Source organism: Oryctolagus cuniculus, chromosome 15, assembly GCF_051225735.1.
Source record: "Oryctolagus cuniculus isolate XC-2025 breed Fujian yellow rabbit chromosome 15, ASM5122573v1, whole genome shotgun sequence".
Lineage (NCBI taxonomy): Eukaryota > Metazoa > Chordata > Mammalia > Lagomorpha > Leporidae > Oryctolagus > Oryctolagus cuniculus.
The window spans coordinates 19,666,782-19,686,713 of record NC_142881.1 but is presented as its reverse complement, the minus strand read 5'-3'; the positions used below and the strand labels follow the sequence as shown (position 1 = coordinate 19,686,713).

Genomic DNA, 19,932 nt, shown 5'->3' with positions numbered 1-19,932 from the left:
AGCTGGATCAGAAGAGGAGCAGCGGGGACTAGAACCTGCGCCCATATGGGATGCCGGCGCTTCAGGTCAGGGCGTTAACCCGCTGAGCCACAGCGCCAGCCCCAGCTATTTTTTTTTTTTTTAAGATCTATTTATTTATTTGAAAAGCAGAGGCAGAGAGTGGTCTTCCATCTGCTTGGTCACTCCCCAGCTGGCCACAATGGCTAAAGCTGAGCTCATCTGAAGCCAGGAGCAAGGAGTTTCTCGTAGGTCTCCCATGAGAGTACAGGAGCCCAAGCACTTGGACCATCTTCTACTGCTTTCCCAGGCCACAGCAGAGAGCTGGATCTGACATGGAGCAGCCAGGACTTGAACCGGCATCCACATGGGATGCTGGCACTGCAGGCGGCGGCTTTACCAGCTATGCCATAGTGCCAGCCCCAGCTATTTTGTACCCTGCCTTTCTCTCAGTGTTGCAGCATAACTAATGCATGTTTCCGAGTCTTTGAAGACATCACATTTAAGGGCTGCCATACATTTGAGCTTTCGCACCATTCTCTTAGGAGGAATGTTTTGGCTGCTTCCATTTTTACCTTGTTATTAATAGCTCCATGGTGCACACTGTTGTGAAGGCAGCTTTACCTCCCGCGTATTTCAGAGCTTTTCCTTAAGATCATTTCTCAGAAGTGGAATCACTAGGCCAAAGGGTAAGAAACATTTTTAGGCTTCACGTCCCTCTTGCCTGATCGCACAAAGCAGATGCTGGTTCCTCTACCCACCTCCCCCACGTTCCGACTATTCCCAGAACTTCCCTGCCTCCCCCGAGGTGGTCTTCTCCTCCTCCCAGGGATGACACCTGGCTTCCTCCCCTCTCCCACTCTCCCCTCTGCTTTAGCACACAGCCCTTGCCCCTTCGGCTGCTGGAGGGAACCCTCCCTGCTCCCAGCCTTTCCTGAGGTCCGGGTCTGCTTGTCTGTCCTTCCTCACTCCGCAGGGGCCACTAAGACTGGGCGCAAGTGTCATGTTTTACTCATTGGCCAAAACGTCCCCTGACTGCTAGACCTGTGGCTGACGAATTGTGGCCCTTGATCCTGCAGACTGCTTTTCTGGAGTCTTACCTGGAGTCTAAGGCCTTAATTTTCTTCTCCTGTCTCCTGAAAAGCCAGCTGCTCTCATGTCTCAGCAAGCACTGAATTCCATTCCACCAACACCAGGGAGCTCCTGCCATCAAGGGTGTTGTGAGGGAGACACAGATGGTCTGATAAGGCCCCGAGTGGCCTGGGAGCCTCAGGCTGCTGGCAGAACAGAAAGCACTGGGGGCCAGGCTGGGGGAGGGGAAACAGCTCGAGCATGAGAACCCCCAGAAGGGTGACTGTCTCACACGCTGAGGGTCTAAAGGGTGGAAGGGGAGAGACAAGGTTAGAGGTTAGAGGTTGGAGGTGGGTTATGACCAATTGGTCGGAATGAGGACATCCGTGCTACACTAGGGAATCTGGATTTTATCAAGGTAGTGCGTCGGCGGCACTCTGACAGCGCAGTGGGCTGTATGCTCAGATTTGTGCTCACGAAGATCACATCACAGAGCATGACTGCGCAAGGACAGGGCTCAGAGACGGAGAATCAGAAGCTTTGCACAGCCCAGCCGGGGCGGGACCATGGGATCCCCATTTTAAACAGTCATGGGCAGAACCAGCTCCATAATTTGTGAGGCCCTGTGCAAAGGCAAAATGAAGGGTCTGTCGTCTAAAGATGATTAAGAATTTCCCATAGTGGCAACAGAGCATTAAAATAAGGGGGGGGGTTGCTAAGTGCAGGGCCCCCAGCAATTGCACAGGTCATACTCTCACAAGGCCAGCCCCGGCCACAGGACTGGAAAGTACAGGTCAGATCTGGAGAGCAGAGTCGCTGGACTTGGTGACCTGTTGCACGCAGGCAGTGTGGGAGCAATCCAGCAATGCTACTGACCAATGGTCTCCCTTCACGGGTCACAGGGCACCCTACTGCTTGACGGGTACCCCTTAAGGTGCCCATGATTAATTCTCACTTATCAATATGTCCAAATTGCTCTTCCTGCCAATTCCTGCCCCAACCTGTCCCTCTACGGTCCCCATGTGAAGGTGTACCACCACTCAGTCACTCCAGGTACAAACTCCTGTGTCATCTCTGCTCCCTTCTTCCCATCCAATCCTTCTGGCAGTTTGCTTCCTAAGTGTTCTCCCATCTGCGTGGTCTCATCATAGCAAATTCCAGCAGGTTCCTAGCAGCTGAGGCCTACATTACAGTTGACTCTGGAATAGAGCTCCCTCTCCTGAATAAAACACCCATTTTCTGCAGTGTTGATCCAGTGATACACCAAATGCTCAGATGAGCAGATCACAGAACAGATCACCAAAGGGTGAAGACCCCTTGGCCTGAAAGAACACACAGAGGGGATGGCGTTGTGGCACACTAAGTTAAGCCACCACTTGTGATGCTGGTGTCCCCCACCAGAGTTCAGTTCCAGTCCTGGCTGCTCCACTTCCAATCCAGCTTCCTGCTAATGTGGTGAGAGATGGCCCAAGTGCCTGGATCCCTGCCACTCATACGGGACAGCTGATGCAGTTCTCAGCTCCTGACTTCAGCCTGGCCAGGACCCAGTTGTTGTGGCTATTTGGGGAGTAACCCAGTGGATGGAAGATCTCAATCTGTCACTCTGCCTTTCAATAGGTACATAAATCCTTTTTTAAAAATTTTTTTGACAGGCAGATTGGACAGTGAGGGAGAGAGAGAAAAGTCTTCCCTTTTCCGTTGGTTCACTCCCCAATGGCCACTGTGGCCGGCGCACCGCGCTGATCTGAAGGCAGGAGCCAGGTGCAGGGCCCAAGCACCTGGGCCATCCTCCACTGCACTCCTGGGACACAGCAGAGAGCTGGCCTGGAAGAGGGGCAACCGGGACAGAATCCGGCGCCCCGACCGGGACTAGAATGCAGTATGCCGGCGCTGCAGGCAGAGGATTAGCCCATTGAGCCGCGCCGGCCCATAAATCCTTTTTTTTTTTTTTTTTTTTTTTTTTAAGGAATTAGAAAATAAAAGTCACATAGGGCCCTCTGCCAACTGTTCCTGCTGAATTTTGAAATGAATGTTAGGAGGGCTGCGGGCTCCCACACACCTCTAGCACACACCATGCTGGTTCTGTTCTCCCCACCCCTTCCCCTTCTCTTCTCTTTCCCCTCTTTACCTCACCGTTTCCCCTGCCTGGAATGCCCACTCCCTCCCCTTCCTGGCCTAGCTAACCTCTGTTCACCTCCGCCCCTGCCCCCACCCCCACCCCCACCCCCAGGTGCTCCTCTGCCCACGTGGAAGCCCAGCATCAGGGCTGGAATGTCTGGGGGTGGATAGTGCTGGCAACAGAGCACACCAGAGAAGCAGCAGGTGGCACCGATGACCCCAAGGGAAGGAAGACCCCCACATCCTGTCCTCATCAAGACCCCACTGGGAGGGGAAGGACTGAATGCAGCTGGTTATCCTGGTGCTGGGTGATTACATTTGACTTCAAAATTCGATTTCCACTTCCTCCTAAAGCTTCGTTTTCTTGTGTCAGCTGTACAGGAGCCCGTGGATGATGGAGGCAGGCCGTTTTCCACCAGGCAGCCCCAGGCAGCCTAACAACAAAATGCCTGCCAGCCACACGGGGGCAGAGGCCTGTCCCCTCCATCCCATTGTTCCTGCGGCTCGCGGAGTGCTGGCACACAGCTGTCCCTCCCTGGATGCTGGCAGCAGGGGCGTAGGAAGCCCGAAGCTCCTGGGGACTGGTGGGAGCGCACAGCCCGGGATTACCCTTGATCCACGGATTATCCCCAAATCCAGAAGCCGCCTGGACAGCAGTTGGTCGGCCAGAGCTCCCTTCTTGGGATCCAAGTTGATGCCGCTGCTGAATTCACAGCAGGTTTCCCAGGGACCAGTGGTTCTTCCAAAACCAACCCATTATTCTCATCATGACCGGACAGGCATAGAGAAAAGGACTGATCATCGGCGGGCAGAGTCCACCCGAAAGGATTAACTGCGGGCACTGCTCCCCCCACTTTTAGGAATTTTTTATGTGGAAAATTTCAAACATACAGAAAAACGCGTAGGACAGCCCACCTCTTTGAGGCAAACTTCGGCACCACCTCCCTGCGCGGAGAGACCACGATGGTGCCGGGAATCCGCATCGGACTCATCCAGGGGCACCGGCTGGCCGCCCTGTCCTAGCCCTGCACAGCAGGTGCCCAGCCCCCCAGCTTCGAAGCGGACCGCCGGACTTCGCGGCGCCGGCCGGCCGGCCGCCGCCTCTGCTTCCGCCGCTTCCCGCACAGAGTGGGTCACCTCAGCGCGGTGGCGTTCCCGACCCCCGCACCCGCAGCCCGGGTGATGCGCGAGTGAGTCCCTCGGCGCAGGGCCACGGAGAGCACGGGGCGGCGCCCGCCACTTCCTCCTCTGGAGCTGACTAACGCCCCGCCGCCCGCCCAGCGCGTCCCGCTCCCGACGCTCCGCCCCAAGGGGCGTGACCACACCCATATTTGGCCTTATATGGGCAGCCACGTCACAGGCCGCGCGCTCATTCACATAAAACGCCGCGCTGCCGGCGGAATCCCCGGCTTCTGAGGCGGCTAGCGGCCGGGCTGGGCGCCGATCGCGCGGGGCGGGAAGGGAGCGCTGAGCCGCCCCTCAGGCGCCGGGCTCCGTCGGCCAGGCCGCAACCCCCGCCCCGAGTGCGTCTCTCGTGCCTCGCCCGCGGGCATCCTGGCCGTGGGCACCTGCGGCGTGGGGCCGCTGCGCGGCGGCATGAAGGTCACATCCCTCGACGGGCGCCAGCTGCGCAAGATGCTCCGCAAGGAGGCGGCGGCGCGCTGCGTGGTGCTCGACTGTCGGCCCTACCTGGCCTTCGCCGCGTCGAGCGTGCGCGGCTCGCTCAACGTCAACCTGAACTCGGTGGTGCTGCGGCGGGCGCGGGGCGGCGCGGTGTCGGCGCGCTACGTGCTGCCCGACGAGGCGGCGCGCGCGCGGCTGCTGCAGGAGGGCGGCGGCGGGGTGGCGGCCGTGGTGGTGCTCGACCAGGGCAGCCGCCACTGGCAGAAGCTGCGTGAGGAGAGCGCCGCCCGCGTCGTGCTCACCTCGCTGCTCGCCTGCTTGCCAGCCGGCCCGCGAGTCTACTTCCTCAAAGGTGAGCGCGGCGGCCGGGCCCCTCCGCCCGCCCGCCCGCGGCCCCGGGTCGGGGTGTGTGTGTGGGGGGGGTCCCGTCTCGCGCGCTGGGGGTCCCGTCTCGCGCGCTGAAGGCCCCCAGGAGGGAGTCCGCCTCCCGCGCACTTGCGCGCTGGACGTGCGCCGGGAAGGGCACCCAGGTGGCGGCGCTCGGCGCTTCCCCGGCTCCCGGCCCGCGTTCCTCGAAAGCGCCTGGCAGCCCTGGGTCTGCCCGCCGGGGCTGCGGGGCGCGCTGCTGTCTGGCGGCTTCGGGGCCGCAGGCTCGTGCCGGGCGCCCGCCCCGACTCCAGGCGCGGACTTGTTTGCTTTCGCGGGGCGGGGGGCAGGGCTGGAAGTTTTCCCAGGCGATCTGGCGGAGTGCGCAGGTCGCGACCGCTGCCCCGAGAGTGGCCCCGCGGTGCCCCTTCCGCCCAGTCACTGACCATTGCGCCCCTCTTGCCTTTTCGACCCTGGCTGGCGAGAACCTCCCCTTCCTTTCCATGTCTCTTTATTGCTTTTTATTGCTTTCCGCCTCCCCCTTTCCCCCTCCTAGGGCTTTCTCGGCCTCGGTCTGGAGCTGTCAGCCTTCCCACCCTTTTTTTCCGCCTCCCTTGGGATTAGCCCTGGGCCAGCCCTGAGCCGGGACCTGGGCTGGGCGCCGCGGGGGCAGGGTGGTGTGCGGGCTGAACCGCTGCCGGAGCTCTGACATCTCTCAGCGCTGCCACCAGGCCTGCACTTTTCACCTGCCGGGGAGATAACTTTGGCTTCCGGTTGTGGGTGGGTGACTGACTCTCAAACTCCGGAGCATTGATTTTCTGGGTCACTTCCTTTGGCTGCTCCTGCTTTGTGTTTGAGTTCTTTGAAGCCTCGAATGTGTTGCAGTCCTGCGCTGCTGCAGACGTGAGGGCTTAACCCCTGCCAACCCGGTTTTGGAGTCCGAGGGCTGGAGCAGTGCTGTGGTTCAGGGAGCTGGGAGAATTGGGATCCTATTTTAAAGCTGGGCAACTTGGGGAATTTTACACTTCCCAGGCCGGGAATATTCCTGAGGCACGTGGGTGGCTCCCTCCTCTATTAGCACCTCTTGCCCCCTGTCTCTTGTTGATTCCTGTGGAGGAAATGACAGAAGTAGATGCTAATCTCCCTTCTCTCCCCAGGGGATGGTGGGATGGCCTCCTCCAAGCCCTTAGGAGATTTTGCGCATGGCTCCCGATTTCTTCTCTTCCTGCTGTGGTTTTTGTCTCCTTAGCAAAGAGGACAGGAAAAGCTTTCCCTCCCCCAGTTCATGAAAGATAAATTCCAGGAAACCCTTCCCGGCCCTGCCTCTGCTCCCTGCCACTTTCCAAGGGAGCCAGGCTGACAATTTAGAAAATACTGCACAGAAAGTGGCACGAAGAATATAAAACGAAAAATGAGTGTTCTGCACACTGTAGAACCCAGTTCTACTCCCCAGAGATAGCCACCAACTATTTCTTGTTGTATTTAGATAGATTTTTGCAAGTATCTTTAAGAAATTAGTGTGTGTTTGTTTTGTATATTCTCTATTCCTGCCCTGTAATCATCTAGATCGTGGAGACTTATCCATAGCAGGACTTGTGCAAGTACTTTGAAAAGTTCATGGAAAAGCAGAATTAAAAGTGAAATTTATTTTGTTGTAAAACATGTTTGAAATCTATACATAGTCTTTTCATAATATGCATTTCCATGAGTTTTTTGAAGGCATGTTTGGTGTGTATAACCAGCTCTCTGGTGGTGACCGTTAACATTGCTTCCAGCCTCGCTGTGGGAAACACTGGGTAGAGCATGGCTTTGTCTGTATGCTCATGTGTGTGCGTTGGCTTTCAGTAAAACCAAGAGAATTGCCAGGTCAATGTTAGGTGCACTCTAGGCTTCAGTAGAAGTTACTTGCCATCTACCCTTATAACACTAAGAAACTTTAAGCTGTTGCTAGAGGAAATTTTTTTTCTTTGATTGATTGAATGATTTAAAAGGCAGTTAGAGAGGGAGAAATCTTCCATCCACTGGTTCACTCCCCAGATGACTGGGACAGGGCCAGCCAGAAGCCAGGAACCAGGATCCTCATCTGGATCTCCCCTGTTGGTGGCAGGGTCCCAAGGACTTGGGCCATCTTCCCCTGCTTTGCCAGTCAGATTAAAGGGAGCTGGTTCGGAAGTGGAATAGCCTGGACTGGAACCTGTGCTCATTGCAGGTGACAGCTTAACCCGCTGCACCCCAGTGCTGGCCCTTCGCGAGGAAGTTTTTATTTCTCTACCTAACTCTTGTCCAGGTACGAGCCAGGTTTTAATCTAGAGGCATCCCAGATCTTGGGGGGGAGGGGGGGGCAGTGCCTTTTATACTTCTCATAATCGCCCCCCCCCCCCAACAAAAAAGCCTGACCCACTAAGATGAGAGTGACGAGTCCTGTGGCCTTGCTTGTTTGTATATAGTGCCCCTGCACCGTCTGTCCCCCATCGCCGGAAGGCAGTGGTGATCGAAAGCAGACTTGGAAGAAGGCTGAAAGGTTCAGCAGGCTCTGGACGCATGTGAGACACCAGAGAGGAATGTTCTGTGTCTCTACATATCTGACGGGAGTGCTGAGAGACCATCTAATCTGGAGAACTCCTGACCCCAGCTAGGAGAGGCAGGGCCCTGTTTATCTGTCCCTCGACTACAGTGAGACTCTTTGTCTGCCTGCCTTATTATTGTCGGCAGGCAGGCACGAGCCAGCCTTGTCCAGCCCACACACGCACCTCCTGCCTGTCCTGACAGCCGATGGAGTGGTCTGAAGACTCGTCTTCCTAAGCAGCATCCTGGAATCTTGGGGGCCCCTTACCCCAAAGTCCCATCCAAAATCCCTCCCCTCTGCTGGAACCTGAACAGGCCAGGTTCCTGAGGCAGTGATGGGGTAGCCTAAGAGCACCTGCTTGGAGGCCTGGGCCAGGGCTGTGAGGCTGGGGAGGGAGGGACTCCACCTCCATCCTCCCCCACAGGGGCCCTGTCATCAGGCCCCTGGGGCACCAGAAGCCCATCCTGGGAAGGTGAGGGAGGCCTGCTGGGGAGGGGGGGAGATCTGGGTGTACTAAATGGGGGCGGGGGCAGTGGCAGCAAGCTGAGAGGAAGCGGCAATGGCAAGATGACTCATTCTAGGAATTGGCTGCAGCTTCTGGGGGAGGGAGCTGGAGCCTGCCGGGTAATCCATTAACCATTTGTTGACTGCAGGGGTTTGCAAAAGCCCACATGACCTCTCACATCAAAAGGCAGAGAGGGAAAGGGGGGGGGGCTCTGGGGAGGCTAGATGGTCTCATGATGCATTGTTTGACACCCAGTGAATTTCTCTGGGCCAAAACAGACATAAGTGGGTTTTCTTCTGGAGGCTTTGGGAAATGCCTGGGATTGCTCTGCATTAGAAGAAAAAGGCTTCTCACATGGGCAGGACTGGCCTGTTCACCGGGCAGCCCGTGCCCTTGTAGGGTCTCTGGCCCAGTTTCCTTCTATTTCGTTCTTCCACACTGAGGATAATGGGCCTGAGAAGGCTTTCCCATATATATATATATATATATATATATATATATATATATATATATAAAGTTTGTGTGACTTCAAGAGTAGTTTAGTTTTTACCTTAAGTGACATGTTCAGAAAAGTTTGGGTGTACCACTAAGTTTCTTACTGTCACTCAATCCAGGAGGTGACATATATACAGATTTGGAGCATGGGAGGAGAAAGGCCAGGATGGGAGGAATGAAAAGAAGATAAAAGGGGTCACAAGGGGGCAGAGACAGGGGGGCTGAGTTTTTTTTTAAGATTTTATTTATTGGCTGGCGCCACGGCTTACTAGGCTAATCATCCGCCTTGCGGTGCTGGCACACCCAGGTTCTAGTCCCGGTCGGGGCACCGGATTCTGTCCCAGTTGCCCCTCTTCCAGGCCAGCTCTCTGCTATGGCCCAGGAGTGCAGTGGAGGATGGCCCAAGTGCTTGGGCCCTGCACCCGCATGGGAGACCAGGAGAAGCACCTGGCTCCTGGTTTCAGGTCAGCGCTATGCGCCGGCAGCAGGGTGCCGGCCGCAGCGGCCATTGGAGTGTGAACCAACGGCAAAGGAAGACCTTTCTCTCTATCTCTCTCTCACTGTCCACTCTGCCTGTCAAAAAATAAAAATTAAAAAAATAAAAAAGATTTTATTTATTTATGGGGCCGGAGCTGTGGTGCAGCGGGTTAACACCCTGGCCTGAGGCGCTGGCATCCCATGTGGGCGCCGGTTCGAGACCTGACTGCTCCGCTTCTGATCCAGCTCTCTGCTATGGCCTGGGACAGCAGTAGAAGATGGCCCAAGTCCTTGGGCCCCTGCACTCGCGTGGGAGACCCAGAAGAAGCTCCTGGCTCCTGGCTTCGGATCAGCGTAGCTCCGGCCATTGCGGCCATCTGGGGAGTGAGCCAGTGGATGGAAGACCTCTCTCTCTTTCTCTCTCTCTAACTCTTTCAAAAAAAAAAATAGATCTTTAAAATAAAAAAAGAAAAAAGAGATTTTATTTATTTGAGAAGTACAGTTACAGAGAGAGGGAGAGACAGAAAGTTCTTCTAGCCACTGGTTTACTCCCCAGATTGCTGCAATGTCCAGAGCTGGGCTGATCCAAAGCCAGGAGCTTCTTCCAGGTCTCCCATGTGGGTGCAGGAACCCAAGCACCCATATGGGATACCGGAGCCCCAGGCGGAGGCTTAGCCTACTGGGTCACAGCACTGGCCCCTGGGGCTAAGAATTAAGTTCAGAAGTTTCCCTTGATGCCGTTTAGAAGGCAGTGGACTCCATGACTCTAAATTGGACCTATGGAATGGGATGTCTGGCAGTTTTCTTAGCGTGGTGGGAGTGAGGAAGGACAAGGCTCTTTATTGCCCTGAAATAGAAACTCATATGAGCCCTTCTTTCCTTATGAATGGAGGGGATTCCATCCATAATCTTGCTTAGAGCAGATAGGCTGGACAGGGAACTAATTTAGGAGTCTTTCTTCTCACAAATTAATGTAATTTTGCATAATCACACCTCATTTTCGATAAAGAAATGGCTTTTTGTTTTCTGGAGGGATGTGGTTAATATTTGCCAAATGCCAGATATGTCCTTTAATGGTGGAAGCTGCTTCTGACAGACACAGCCAGTTGATCACTGCTTCTCTGAGATACAGCTTGGGGGTGTCTGTGTGTAGATCCCCTTTTTATTCTAAACCTGTTGGTTTTGCTCAGCTTTGTTGTATATGTCTAGAATCTCTATTAGCTTGATTCTGCTATTCCACACTCAGGAATATTGACTAACTGAGGGTGTTTTCTGGCAGCTTGAGAAATCGATGCTTACATCTGTCTCACTTTTTGTTTGTTTTGTAGGCGGCTATGAGACCTTCTACTCGGAATATCCCGAGTGTTGCGTGGACGTGCAACCCATTGCGCAAGAGAAGATCGAAAGCGAGAGAGCCCTCCTCGGCCAGTGTGGAAAACCAGTGCTAAACATCAGCTTCCGGCCAGCTTACGACCAGGTGCGTGGGGTCGGAGAGGTATCCCGGGCTCCTGCCTCCATGCCTCCCTCGGGAGCCTGGCTCTTGCTCTCCCTGCCAAGCAACAGAGGTGTTGGTTCTTTTGTGGATCAAGGTGTTGGCAGAATCCACTAGCTTCCGAGAGCCTCTGCTGCCTGCCAACTTGCATTTCCATCCAAGAGTAATTGGGCGTCCTTCCAGAAAACAAGCTGACAAGAGCAAACAAACCCCAGGATACTTGACGGCTTCTGCAGAAAGGGGGAAGTGAGAGATACGTTATTATTAGCAGGCTCAAGAGGTTCAGAGAAGCTTCAGAACGCCGGGTTAGGTTTCCCTGAGGATGTTCTGGGGCTGTTTCCCGGGCTTCCTGTGCTGTCCTGTGACTGCGATTGCTCGTGCTCTCCGTCTCTGCAGACCAGCCCGGCCCAGGACCTGTCAAGGTGCCCTGTTGGGGATGGTCACTGAAACAGGGAGGGTACTATAGAGAAACCATGTTTTCATGGCAGGCCGGCTCCTCCGAGGCTTTCAGGTGCTTTCAGTTCTGTAAATTCTGAAACCAGAGGAGGTTAGGAGACCTGAGCAGTCTTCATGTGTCTGTAAACACGTAGAATTTTTTTTTTCTTCCTCTGTGCTTCAAAAAGCTGTGCTTTGTGACAGCTTGCTAAAGGTTGATGTTACCCAGTACCAGGCAGGAAGAGAAGGAAAAGGCAGGCGAGAATCCAAAGCTGGCGGAAATGACAGAGCAAAAACCCACCTTCCCATTTGACACAGAGGAAGAAGCTGCCTCATGGCTTCTGAGAGCGAGCTGCGGAGTCCGCAGCTGGCTCACGGTGGCACTACCCTCAGGACACTCCCATCCCGGCCTTTCAAGACCTTGTTCTGTTTGTTACAGGCCCTCCAGCCTAGATACCTGATGGGTAGGAGGGACTTTTTCCACCTTTCCCAAAAAACTAAGGGCACAGCCAAATCAGAATAAAGGGTATTTCCAGAACTGTCCAGAGCTGGCTTCTGCTGAGAGCAGAGCTCAGCTCCTGGGAAGGAACTCCCAAGCAAAGCCAGGTGACCTATTCTTGAATGCAATCCTTGCTCAGGAAGCCTCTTAGTGTGGCCAGGTGCCAGGGTTGTAATTCTGTCTTCCTTTATTAAAGACGTTCATGGCATCTAACGAACCCTTGGTTTTCAAGCCGTGTACATCCAGCCTAGCTGCATATCTGTTTTTGTTTGTCTGTTTGGGTTGTGTTTCTCCCCCGTTTCTCAGAAAGTGAAAGAGAAATCGGAATTGACAGTGCTGCGAATGCACAGCAGACCTGGGGCCGAGTGAGGCGTGGGGAGGCCCTGACGTGTCTTCCAGGCTTGCTGGGGAACCCCCAAGCGTGGCTTCTTAGAAACGCTTCTGCTTTGAGAGGAGCTGGGTGAGGTCGCCTGAACCTTTGGGGTTTTTGAAGGCTTTTGACTCCTTCCTCATGAGGCTGGGCTAAGGACTCAGAAAGGGAAAGAAACTAGTTTCGAGGGTGTAGTGGGCTCAGCTCCAGAGGAAACTGGATGGAATCCCAGGCCTGGTGTGTCAGCGTTTTCCAGGCCCTCTGGAGAGGGAGAGCTCTTGATTGAGTCAACCGTCAGACCTGTTCCTTCAAGGGTGAGGCTGTCGGTGCCCGTTGGTGAGGACCCAGAGCTGGGCAGCAGCTGAGTGAAACTGGACTTGGGTCCCTGACTTGTTTCCAAAGGCCTTTCTGCAGCCTCTGCTCTTCGCTTCTGTCCTGTGGGGAGCTGCCCGTGGGGAGTGGGTCCAGTTCAGGCCAGTGCCGGGCCTGCTGGGATTGGCTGGCCTCACCACCTGCACTGTTTCCCAGGGAGAGAAGCCATTGTGTGTGTGTTTATTCTTTAGCTTCAGATGATGGTGGAAGCTCTAAATTGTGCCAGGTTTTAATGCATCCATTATCCCATTTACACTTTACTGAGAAGACAGGCCTCATTGCCCTCAGTTTACAGATGAAGGTTCAGAGGCTGCAGGAGCTGCCCCCGGTCATCTCGGCTGGTGATCGGGCTGAGCCTTAACCCAGAGCTGCTCTGCCTGATGCCTGAGCCCGGGTCTGAACTGCTTGCCGTGCTGCCACTGGGAAGGCCACTCTGTCCCCAAGGAAGTTAGACATCAGGGAGGGGATGTGAGTGGACATTGCATCTCCAGAGGAAGAGGGAAAGGACGGGGAAGGTTTCTTTTCTGTCTTTACCTCCAGTGCTTGCTTTCTCTCACTGAGCACTTGTAGTGGAGTTGGATAAGATCTCACCGGTTAGCTCAAGTATCCCATTTGGGTGTCAGTCCCAGCTCTGGTGCTGACTAGCTCTGATGTGGGCAAGTTGTCTAACCCTCTGAGCCTCACTCAAGTCACCCATCTATAACACAGGACTAAATGATCTAGCTCACAGATTTGTTGTGAAATTAGTAGGAGCTAAGTGTGCTCTAAGTGTTACACCCAGGTGCCATCCCTAGGAGATGCTAATGCAAATAAGAGTTGTTGTTGTTATTACCTCATGTAAAATCCTCTACAACTTTCTTCCAAGTGGTCTAACTGGCTTTTGCTCAAACACTGTGGGAAAAGAAAAAGCACACTCTGGGTACTGAGTCAGTTGGGAGCTGCCTGCTCCTGGCCCTTGTGCCCTGCCAGCTTTTCTGTTATGGGCCTGGTTGAGTTTCCATTAGTCTCTTATTCCAGGACAGGAAATGGAAAGACAGGAGGTGGGTGGATAGGATGGGAAAGGCTTCCAAAGACGTAGCCACTGTCCCCCAGCCCAGAGTTTTCCTCCAGCTCTCCAGGGGCCCCTGCTGTTCCAGCTATCAGATTGTCAGAGTCTGCCTAGCTCGTGGTTCTTTTCAGCTTGACCCTGGGTAGATGGTCTCTGGTCTCCCTGAATCCGAATCCGGAACTAGAAACCCGGTGTGTGGGTGGCCTCCCCAAAGGTGACGATGTAAGCATCTCTCGCCAACCCCTCATTCTCTGTGATGAGGGTAGAGGGTGGGGGAAGCCCCTCGGCTGGGCCTAACACCTTCTTGTAGCCTGAAGATTCTGAGTGGGTGATGGTTACTTTCTGTTCTGAGAAGCCCACTTTTTCCAGAGGGTGGCCCCCATTGTATATCTCTGAAATCTAGATGTATCTTTGGATCAACAGTGTCTTAGGTTTGCTGAAATACTGTACAAAATATCAGGTGTTTAGCCTAGCAGTAAAAACTCCCACATTATATATGGGAATACCTGTGTTTGATACCCAGCTCTGGCTCCTGACTCCAGACCCTGGGATGCAGTGGTGATGGCTCGTGTGGTTGGGTTCCTGCCACCCCTGTGGGAGACCTGCATTGATTCCCTGGCTCCTGGCTTTGGCCTGACCTAGTCCTGTTTATCATGGGCATTTGGGTGAGCGAACCAGGGCACACGAGTCCTCCCTTAGCCCAGTAAATAAGTAGCAGGGCTTTAGAGGAATGAGGCTTCCTTGTGAAGCTCTTGTCCATTTGAAGAGACCAAGGCTGCCTCAGGGGTCAAGGGCTTGCCCTGGTACGCTCAGAGAGGCACAGCCACTGGCTGCTCACCCTCAGTAGCAAGGAAGGCAGTCTGCCTTTCCTACCTCCTTGATAACGTGCAAGAAAATGAAACTCTTTGCTCTGTGGGTTTTGCTGTCCCTGAGTCACCGGCAGTCATGTTGAGAGCGGGCCAGGATGGAGCAGCTGCCTACACTTGTGGTTGAACTGCCCCGCCTCCGAACTCCCTCTACCTGGGAACTAGAAAGGGGCCTTCCCTTCGTAAGAACCAAATAGGTCAGAGCTGTTGTCTTTCCTCTCCCAAATGAGCACGCAGATCCAATGTTTCCTGCTTGTCCCTTTGTCCCTGCTTCCAGGGTGGCCCGGTTGAAATCCTTCCCTTCCTCTACCTTGGAAGTGCCTACCACGCCTCCAAGTGCGAGTTCCTGGCCAACCTGCACATCACAGCCCTGCTGAACGTCTCCCGGCGGACCTCTGAGGCCTGCGCCCCCCACCTGCACTACAAGTGGATCCCCGTGGAAGACAGCCACACGGCCGACATCAGCTCCCACTTTCAAGAAGCAATAGACTTCATTGGTAGGTTCGGCAACCCTCCTCCCGCTGCGTTGGGAGCCCTCCTAGAGCCCAGGTTCTTGGCCTTGGGTGTTCATGGGGCCACCTTCCCTGAAAGGGAGGGAGTCTTGTGCACGGAGTCACTGGGAGTTGGAGCCACGAACAAGTGCGACCACTGAAAAGGCAGAGAGGAGGATTTGAGTTGCTATTAATAGGAGCTTTAATGTGTGAGATGAATGAATTAATGTGATTTTATGGCAACGCGCACTTCCAGTCTCGTTGCTGTGTCTCTCTGGGCGGGAGCAGAGTGTGGCCGTGCGTGTGCTCCATGCAGGAGCGCCGGGGGAGGAGCCTCCCTAACTGCTCCTACGTAGGTTGGGATATTTTTAAAAGCAGGCAGAAGGATGGAGAGAGCACTACGTACGCACTGAGCCCCGAGGACTCCAGCAGCTTTCCACAGTTTTGGCAAATGGCTTCGGAGGCAATTTGTTTTTGCATTTTCAGCTAATTTGGGATTAAGGATAGAATTTGACTCAAGCTCCAGGTTTTATGCACAGAAAATTTGGCATCTTCCACGTCCTTCCTGAATGCCTGTGAGGCAGGTAGCGCTTGCTTCACTGAATGAGCCCGAGAAGGCCTTGGCCTCTGTTCCCCGTGCCTGGGCGGGGCTCTGGCCGGAAGGTTTCTGGGTCCTCCATGTCACCTGCATTGCTGCATCATCCCCCTATTGGACGTCCTCATCCTGAGCATTGTGTCTGTGCCTGCCTTTCCTTACCATTCAGAGTCGTTGAAACCCAGACGTGATTTTCCTGTAACTTGTTCCAGTGGAGGTGGAGGCGGGGTGGGGTGAGGGGGCAGGGGTTAGCACAGCCGTAATTAGCACAGGTAGCGATTAAAGGGCTCCTGTTGGGCCACGTGGAGGCCCTGTGTTCACCACAGTTTCTGCTCCACAGGAGACTGCTGGGAAGCTCACCGGAGGCAAAAGGCAGAGCCTGGCCTTTTGTCCCCTGAGCCCCTGGGCTGAGATGATGACTCTGGAGTCTGAGACGCAGCCCGAATGATGGGTTCAGGCTGGGAAACCCTTGACTCGTTCTCTGTCCCTGGGAATGCCCTGCCCTTCTCAGCCTGTTATTTAATTACCTAGATAGCTGCCCTGTGAACTCATGAAACCTGCCCCCGTGCAGTTCCCAGAACCCGCCCTCCCTGTCCTGTGTGTGTTATGTCTGTGTGTGTGTACACAGTCACACTTGACAACTGCGGCATTTTGAAAGCACAGGGTGCTTTTTCCCAGACTCCTTCCCTGCTAGTGCAAGGAGCTGAGTGTGGAAAACAGGCACAGGCCACTTGCAAGGGCAGGCAGGCTCCTGAGGTGTAGAGTGAATTCCGGAAGCAGCGGCCCCCAGGCCCTGGGTGGTCTCAGGTGCAGTCCTGGGTCCGTTAAAATCTAGACCACAGCAAAACAAAGTCGTTCTGACCCTGGATCCCCAGGGGCTTGGGTCCCCCGTTGGCGTCAGTTTACAGGGACTGCTTGGCTCTCCGTTTTCTTCTGGTTTGTGTGCATCAGACTGAATTGGGGTCACCAGCAGCCCTCCCTTTGAGGTTCTCATTTGGATGGGGAGATCCTGACCCCTCATAAGTGCTAGGTTTTAGATGTTGGAGGTTCATTTGCAGACTTTGGGTAATATGGGGGTTGACTTCTTTTTGTCCCCCTTTAAAATCTTTTGCATACCATGGTCCTCCCTAGTGCCAGCTACATCCAGCTTCCTGTGATGGAATTGTTTCTTCATTTGCCAGAGAGGGGATTGGGAAGACTATTTTCTGTGGTTTTGAGTTGATGTGTGTACATATTTAACCTTTTTACCCCTTCTCATTTTTAACAGTAGTAGCTGTTGGACAGGACTGGGTAGAGCAGGAAAGGAGGAGACCCCCCCTCCTTTTTTGGTCACATTGAGCCCAAGAATGATAACTGCTGGGGGTAGCTTTATAGCAGTGACTCCCATTGTTGTGCAAGATGGAGTTTGCAAAAGCCATTTATATTCTCCATCTAGTAAGCGTCACTTAGCTAGACCTATAATTAGTGGCCGTGCGCTCATTATTGTATGTTTGGTGGTGAGATCCCTGGGAGGCGAGCCAAGCAGCCCGCCCTGGCACAGCACAACAGGGTGTCTGGGGAGGCCGGAAGTCCTCTAGCAGGATGGAGGCTAGGTCATCGACATGAGAATCAGACCTGGAGAGGCAAGACCTGCTTCTCCAGCTTGGCCTGTGAGCCTGGGACACTGTGCATGCCCAGTACAGGCTGCATGTGGTGTCAGGTTGTCCAGCCCCTCTTGCAGCCTGTCAGGGGAGCCCAAGTTGGGGGTGGAGCATCCCCAGGAAGGGTAAGGCCCACACTGGTGGGACCCAGTGGGGATTAAAGACTGGCAGTGGTGCTGTGCAGCCCGCAGCTCACGCACAGACACGATGGTCTGATGACAGGGTCACTTCAGGTTGTGTTTGGCAGCGTCTTCATTGCAATCTCCACTCTCTGTTCTCCCTTCTAGACTGTGTCAGGGAGAAGGGCGGCAAGGTCCTGGTTCACTGTGAGGCCGGGGTCTCCCGTTCGCCCACCATCTGCATGGCTTACCTCATGAAGACCAAGCAGTTGCACCTGAAGGAGGCCTTTGAGTTCATCAAGCAGAGGAGGAGTGTGATCTCGCCCAACTTCGGCTTCATGGGCCAGCTCCTGCAGTACGAATCCGAGATCCTGCCTTCGACGCCCAACCCCCAGCCTCCCTCCTGCCAAGGGGAGGCGGCAGCCCCCTCCTTGAGAGACCATTTGCAGACACTGAGCCCTGACGTGCAGGGTGCCTACTGCGCGTTCCCTACCTCGGTGCTGGCACCACTGCCCGCCCACTCGACGGTCTCAGAGCTCCACAGGAGCCCCGTGGCCACTGCCACATCCTGCTGAAGCTGGGGCGGGGGAGCCAGCCCAGCCCCCAGAGCAACTGTGATTTTCTTTTTTACAAACTCGTGGACATTTCATACCTGTGCAATATTGAAGACCTCACTCGTCACGCTGCCTCGGGGAGATAGTGATGGTCACTAGGCTTGCAAAGGACCGTCCGACCGGCCTCGGGGATTCGGTTGTGGGGACCAGAGGAAGGCCAAGCCATTCGGAGAGCACAGTGCGTGTGCCGACTACTGTACTTCCAGACCCCTGCCCTCTCAGGACCCAGCCTGGCACCTCAAAGGCTGCCTTTTCATTTCAAGTGTAAGGCAATAAATCCTTGCAGCAACGTGGGGGAAGAAGTTGCCGGACCAGGAGGAAAGGCAGTTCAGAAGCCAACTCATTCTGAAGGAAGCACAATTTCCACCTTCTTTTTGTTGTTGTTGTTGAACTTTGGCAGTCTCCGCGTCTGTCCGTGTTGCTTCAGAGCCGAAGCTGCTCACCGCCTTGTCGAGGATGCCACACTGCCGGACGGCGTGATGGATGTGCCCCCTCGAGCCCTGGAATGTTCTTGTGGTTCCCTCTTGGGTCCAGTGGCTGAAGTAGCAATATGTAGACTCTTTTGGGTTGGGTTTCTTTTCGCTGACCTTGGGCTTGGTGGCATGATTCTTACTCATACTTGAACCTGTCTCGTCGTACCCCTCCTCAAAGCGACTCTTGTGTCCTCTGAGTAGTTCAGACTGCAGACCAAACCTCAGCGCTCGGAGGCGGTGGCGGCAGGTGCCAGGGAGAAGGTACCTGCCGAGGGTCGCGGGTCAGTGGCACTGAAAACGGTCGTTTCCTCGGCTTGCTGTCCTGCTGTCCTGCGTGCTGGTGTCTCGTCTCCTGGGACCTTCCTTTTCCTCCCTGCCCCTGGAGCTCCTTCCCAAGCTACTGACTTCGGGCCTTGCAGGTTTTTGGCAATGTGGTACTATTTGTTTTTGGTCTTTAGGTTATTTCTCCCTGGGGCAGGGAGAAAGGCAATAATTTCCTAAAACCCATGCGAATGTGAAGAAAAGCTGTGTGTTACAGTTGTTGTCGTCATTGTCCTCGTCATTTTTTATAGTGCTAAATAAAAATAGCAAAAGGAAGAAGCAGGTCTGTGTGGTGCTGGGGCCGCGGGGTCAGGCAGGAGCGTTTCTCGCGGGGACATTGGCTTTTGTTTGCAGGTGAACAGTTGGGGGATGGTAGTGAGTGGGCAGCCATGGGAGTGGGGTGTCCGCTCCCAAGGCCATGGTCTTCACAACAGTGTGGTGCTCCATCCCCACCAAGGGGCTTCCCTCAGCTCTTGCCAGGGGCGTCTTAGGTCAGGTCTCACAGGGGTGGGCCCATCGCCTGCTGGAGGGTTCACTGTGACCCGTGGTTTCCTCAACTCTGCGGTGAAGACCAAGCATAGTTATGTGATCACCTGTGTGCCAAGCTGTGGCCAAGTCCCCTCCCTGCAGTGCCTGGCACACAAGGGCCACAGAGAAGGCGAATAGATGGCTCAGGGCTGGAGAAGCCAATTAGTTGAAGGCTGACTGTAAGCAGGACCCCCACGCCCACCCTGCTCCTAGGTACATCCCACAGTGAGTGGGGTTAAACCCACGGCTGAACCGACTTGCCTTCTGAGTCATTTCCTCCACGCTTGATGGAGGAAGGAAGGAGCAGTGCCGATTGCTCCCCATTGCTGCCCCTGCCCCAGCCTAACTCCTTGTGCCCGTTTCCTCCTCTGGGGGAACAGAAAGGTTAGGATTGATGCCGCCCCAGGCTGCTGGTTCCTATCACGGGGATTCCAACCTTGTCCTTCAGTTCTAGAAGGTCCAGAGAGCCTCTGGCTGCCACTGTGGCATGGCAGGTAAGGCCCCAGCCTGTGGTGCCAGCATCCCATATGGGCACTGGTTTGAGTCCCAGCTGCTCCAATTCCTATCCAGCTCCCTGCTAATGTGCCTAGGAAAGCAGCGGAAGATGGCCCAAGTGCTTGAACCCTGCCACCAATTTGGGAGACCCAAAAGAAGCTCCTGGCTTTGGCCTGGCTTAGCTCTGAACATTATGGCCTTTTAGGGAGAAAACCAGTGGATGGAAGATCTCTCTTTCCCTCTCTGTAACTCTCACTTTAAAATAAATGAGTAAATCTTTAAACAATGGCACCAGAGGCCAGGATGGGGGAGTGGAGGGGTGATGGGCCCAGCTCTAAACATCTCACCCCGAGACT

At 54.6% G+C, this 19,932-nt stretch overlaps 1 protein-coding gene across 1 annotated transcript; it reads left to right on the top strand.

Annotated features, from left to right (window-relative positions):
• Positions 1 to 4,593: 4,593 nt before the first annotated feature.
• On the top strand, positions 4,594 to 18,829 carry DUSP5 (dual specificity phosphatase 5). The gene is made up of 4 exons (XM_002718707.6): positions 4,594 to 5,161; positions 10,547 to 10,695; positions 14,578 to 14,797; positions 17,314 to 18,829. Exons 1-4 carry the CDS (start codon positions 4,783 to 4,785, stop codon positions 17,718 to 17,720), a joined length of 1,155 nt encoding a protein of 384 aa, XP_002718753.3. The 5' UTR covers positions 4,594 to 4,782; the 3' UTR covers positions 17,721 to 18,829.
• Positions 18,830 to 19,932: the final 1,103 nt, after the last annotated feature.

Coding starts and splice junctions, on each gene's coding strand:
- DUSP5 (XM_002718707.6), top strand. CDS start 4,783: ATGAAGGTCACATCCCTCGACGGGCGCCAGCTGCGCAAGATGCTCCGC. Junction 5,162..10,546: donor GCGAGTCTACTTCCTCAAAG/GTGAGCGCGGCG, acceptor TTTGTTTTGTAG/GCGGCTATGAGACCTTCTAC. Junction 10,696..14,577: donor TCCGGCCAGCTTACGACCAG/GTGCGTGGGGTC, acceptor CCCTGCTTCCAG/GGTGGCCCGGTTGAAATCCT.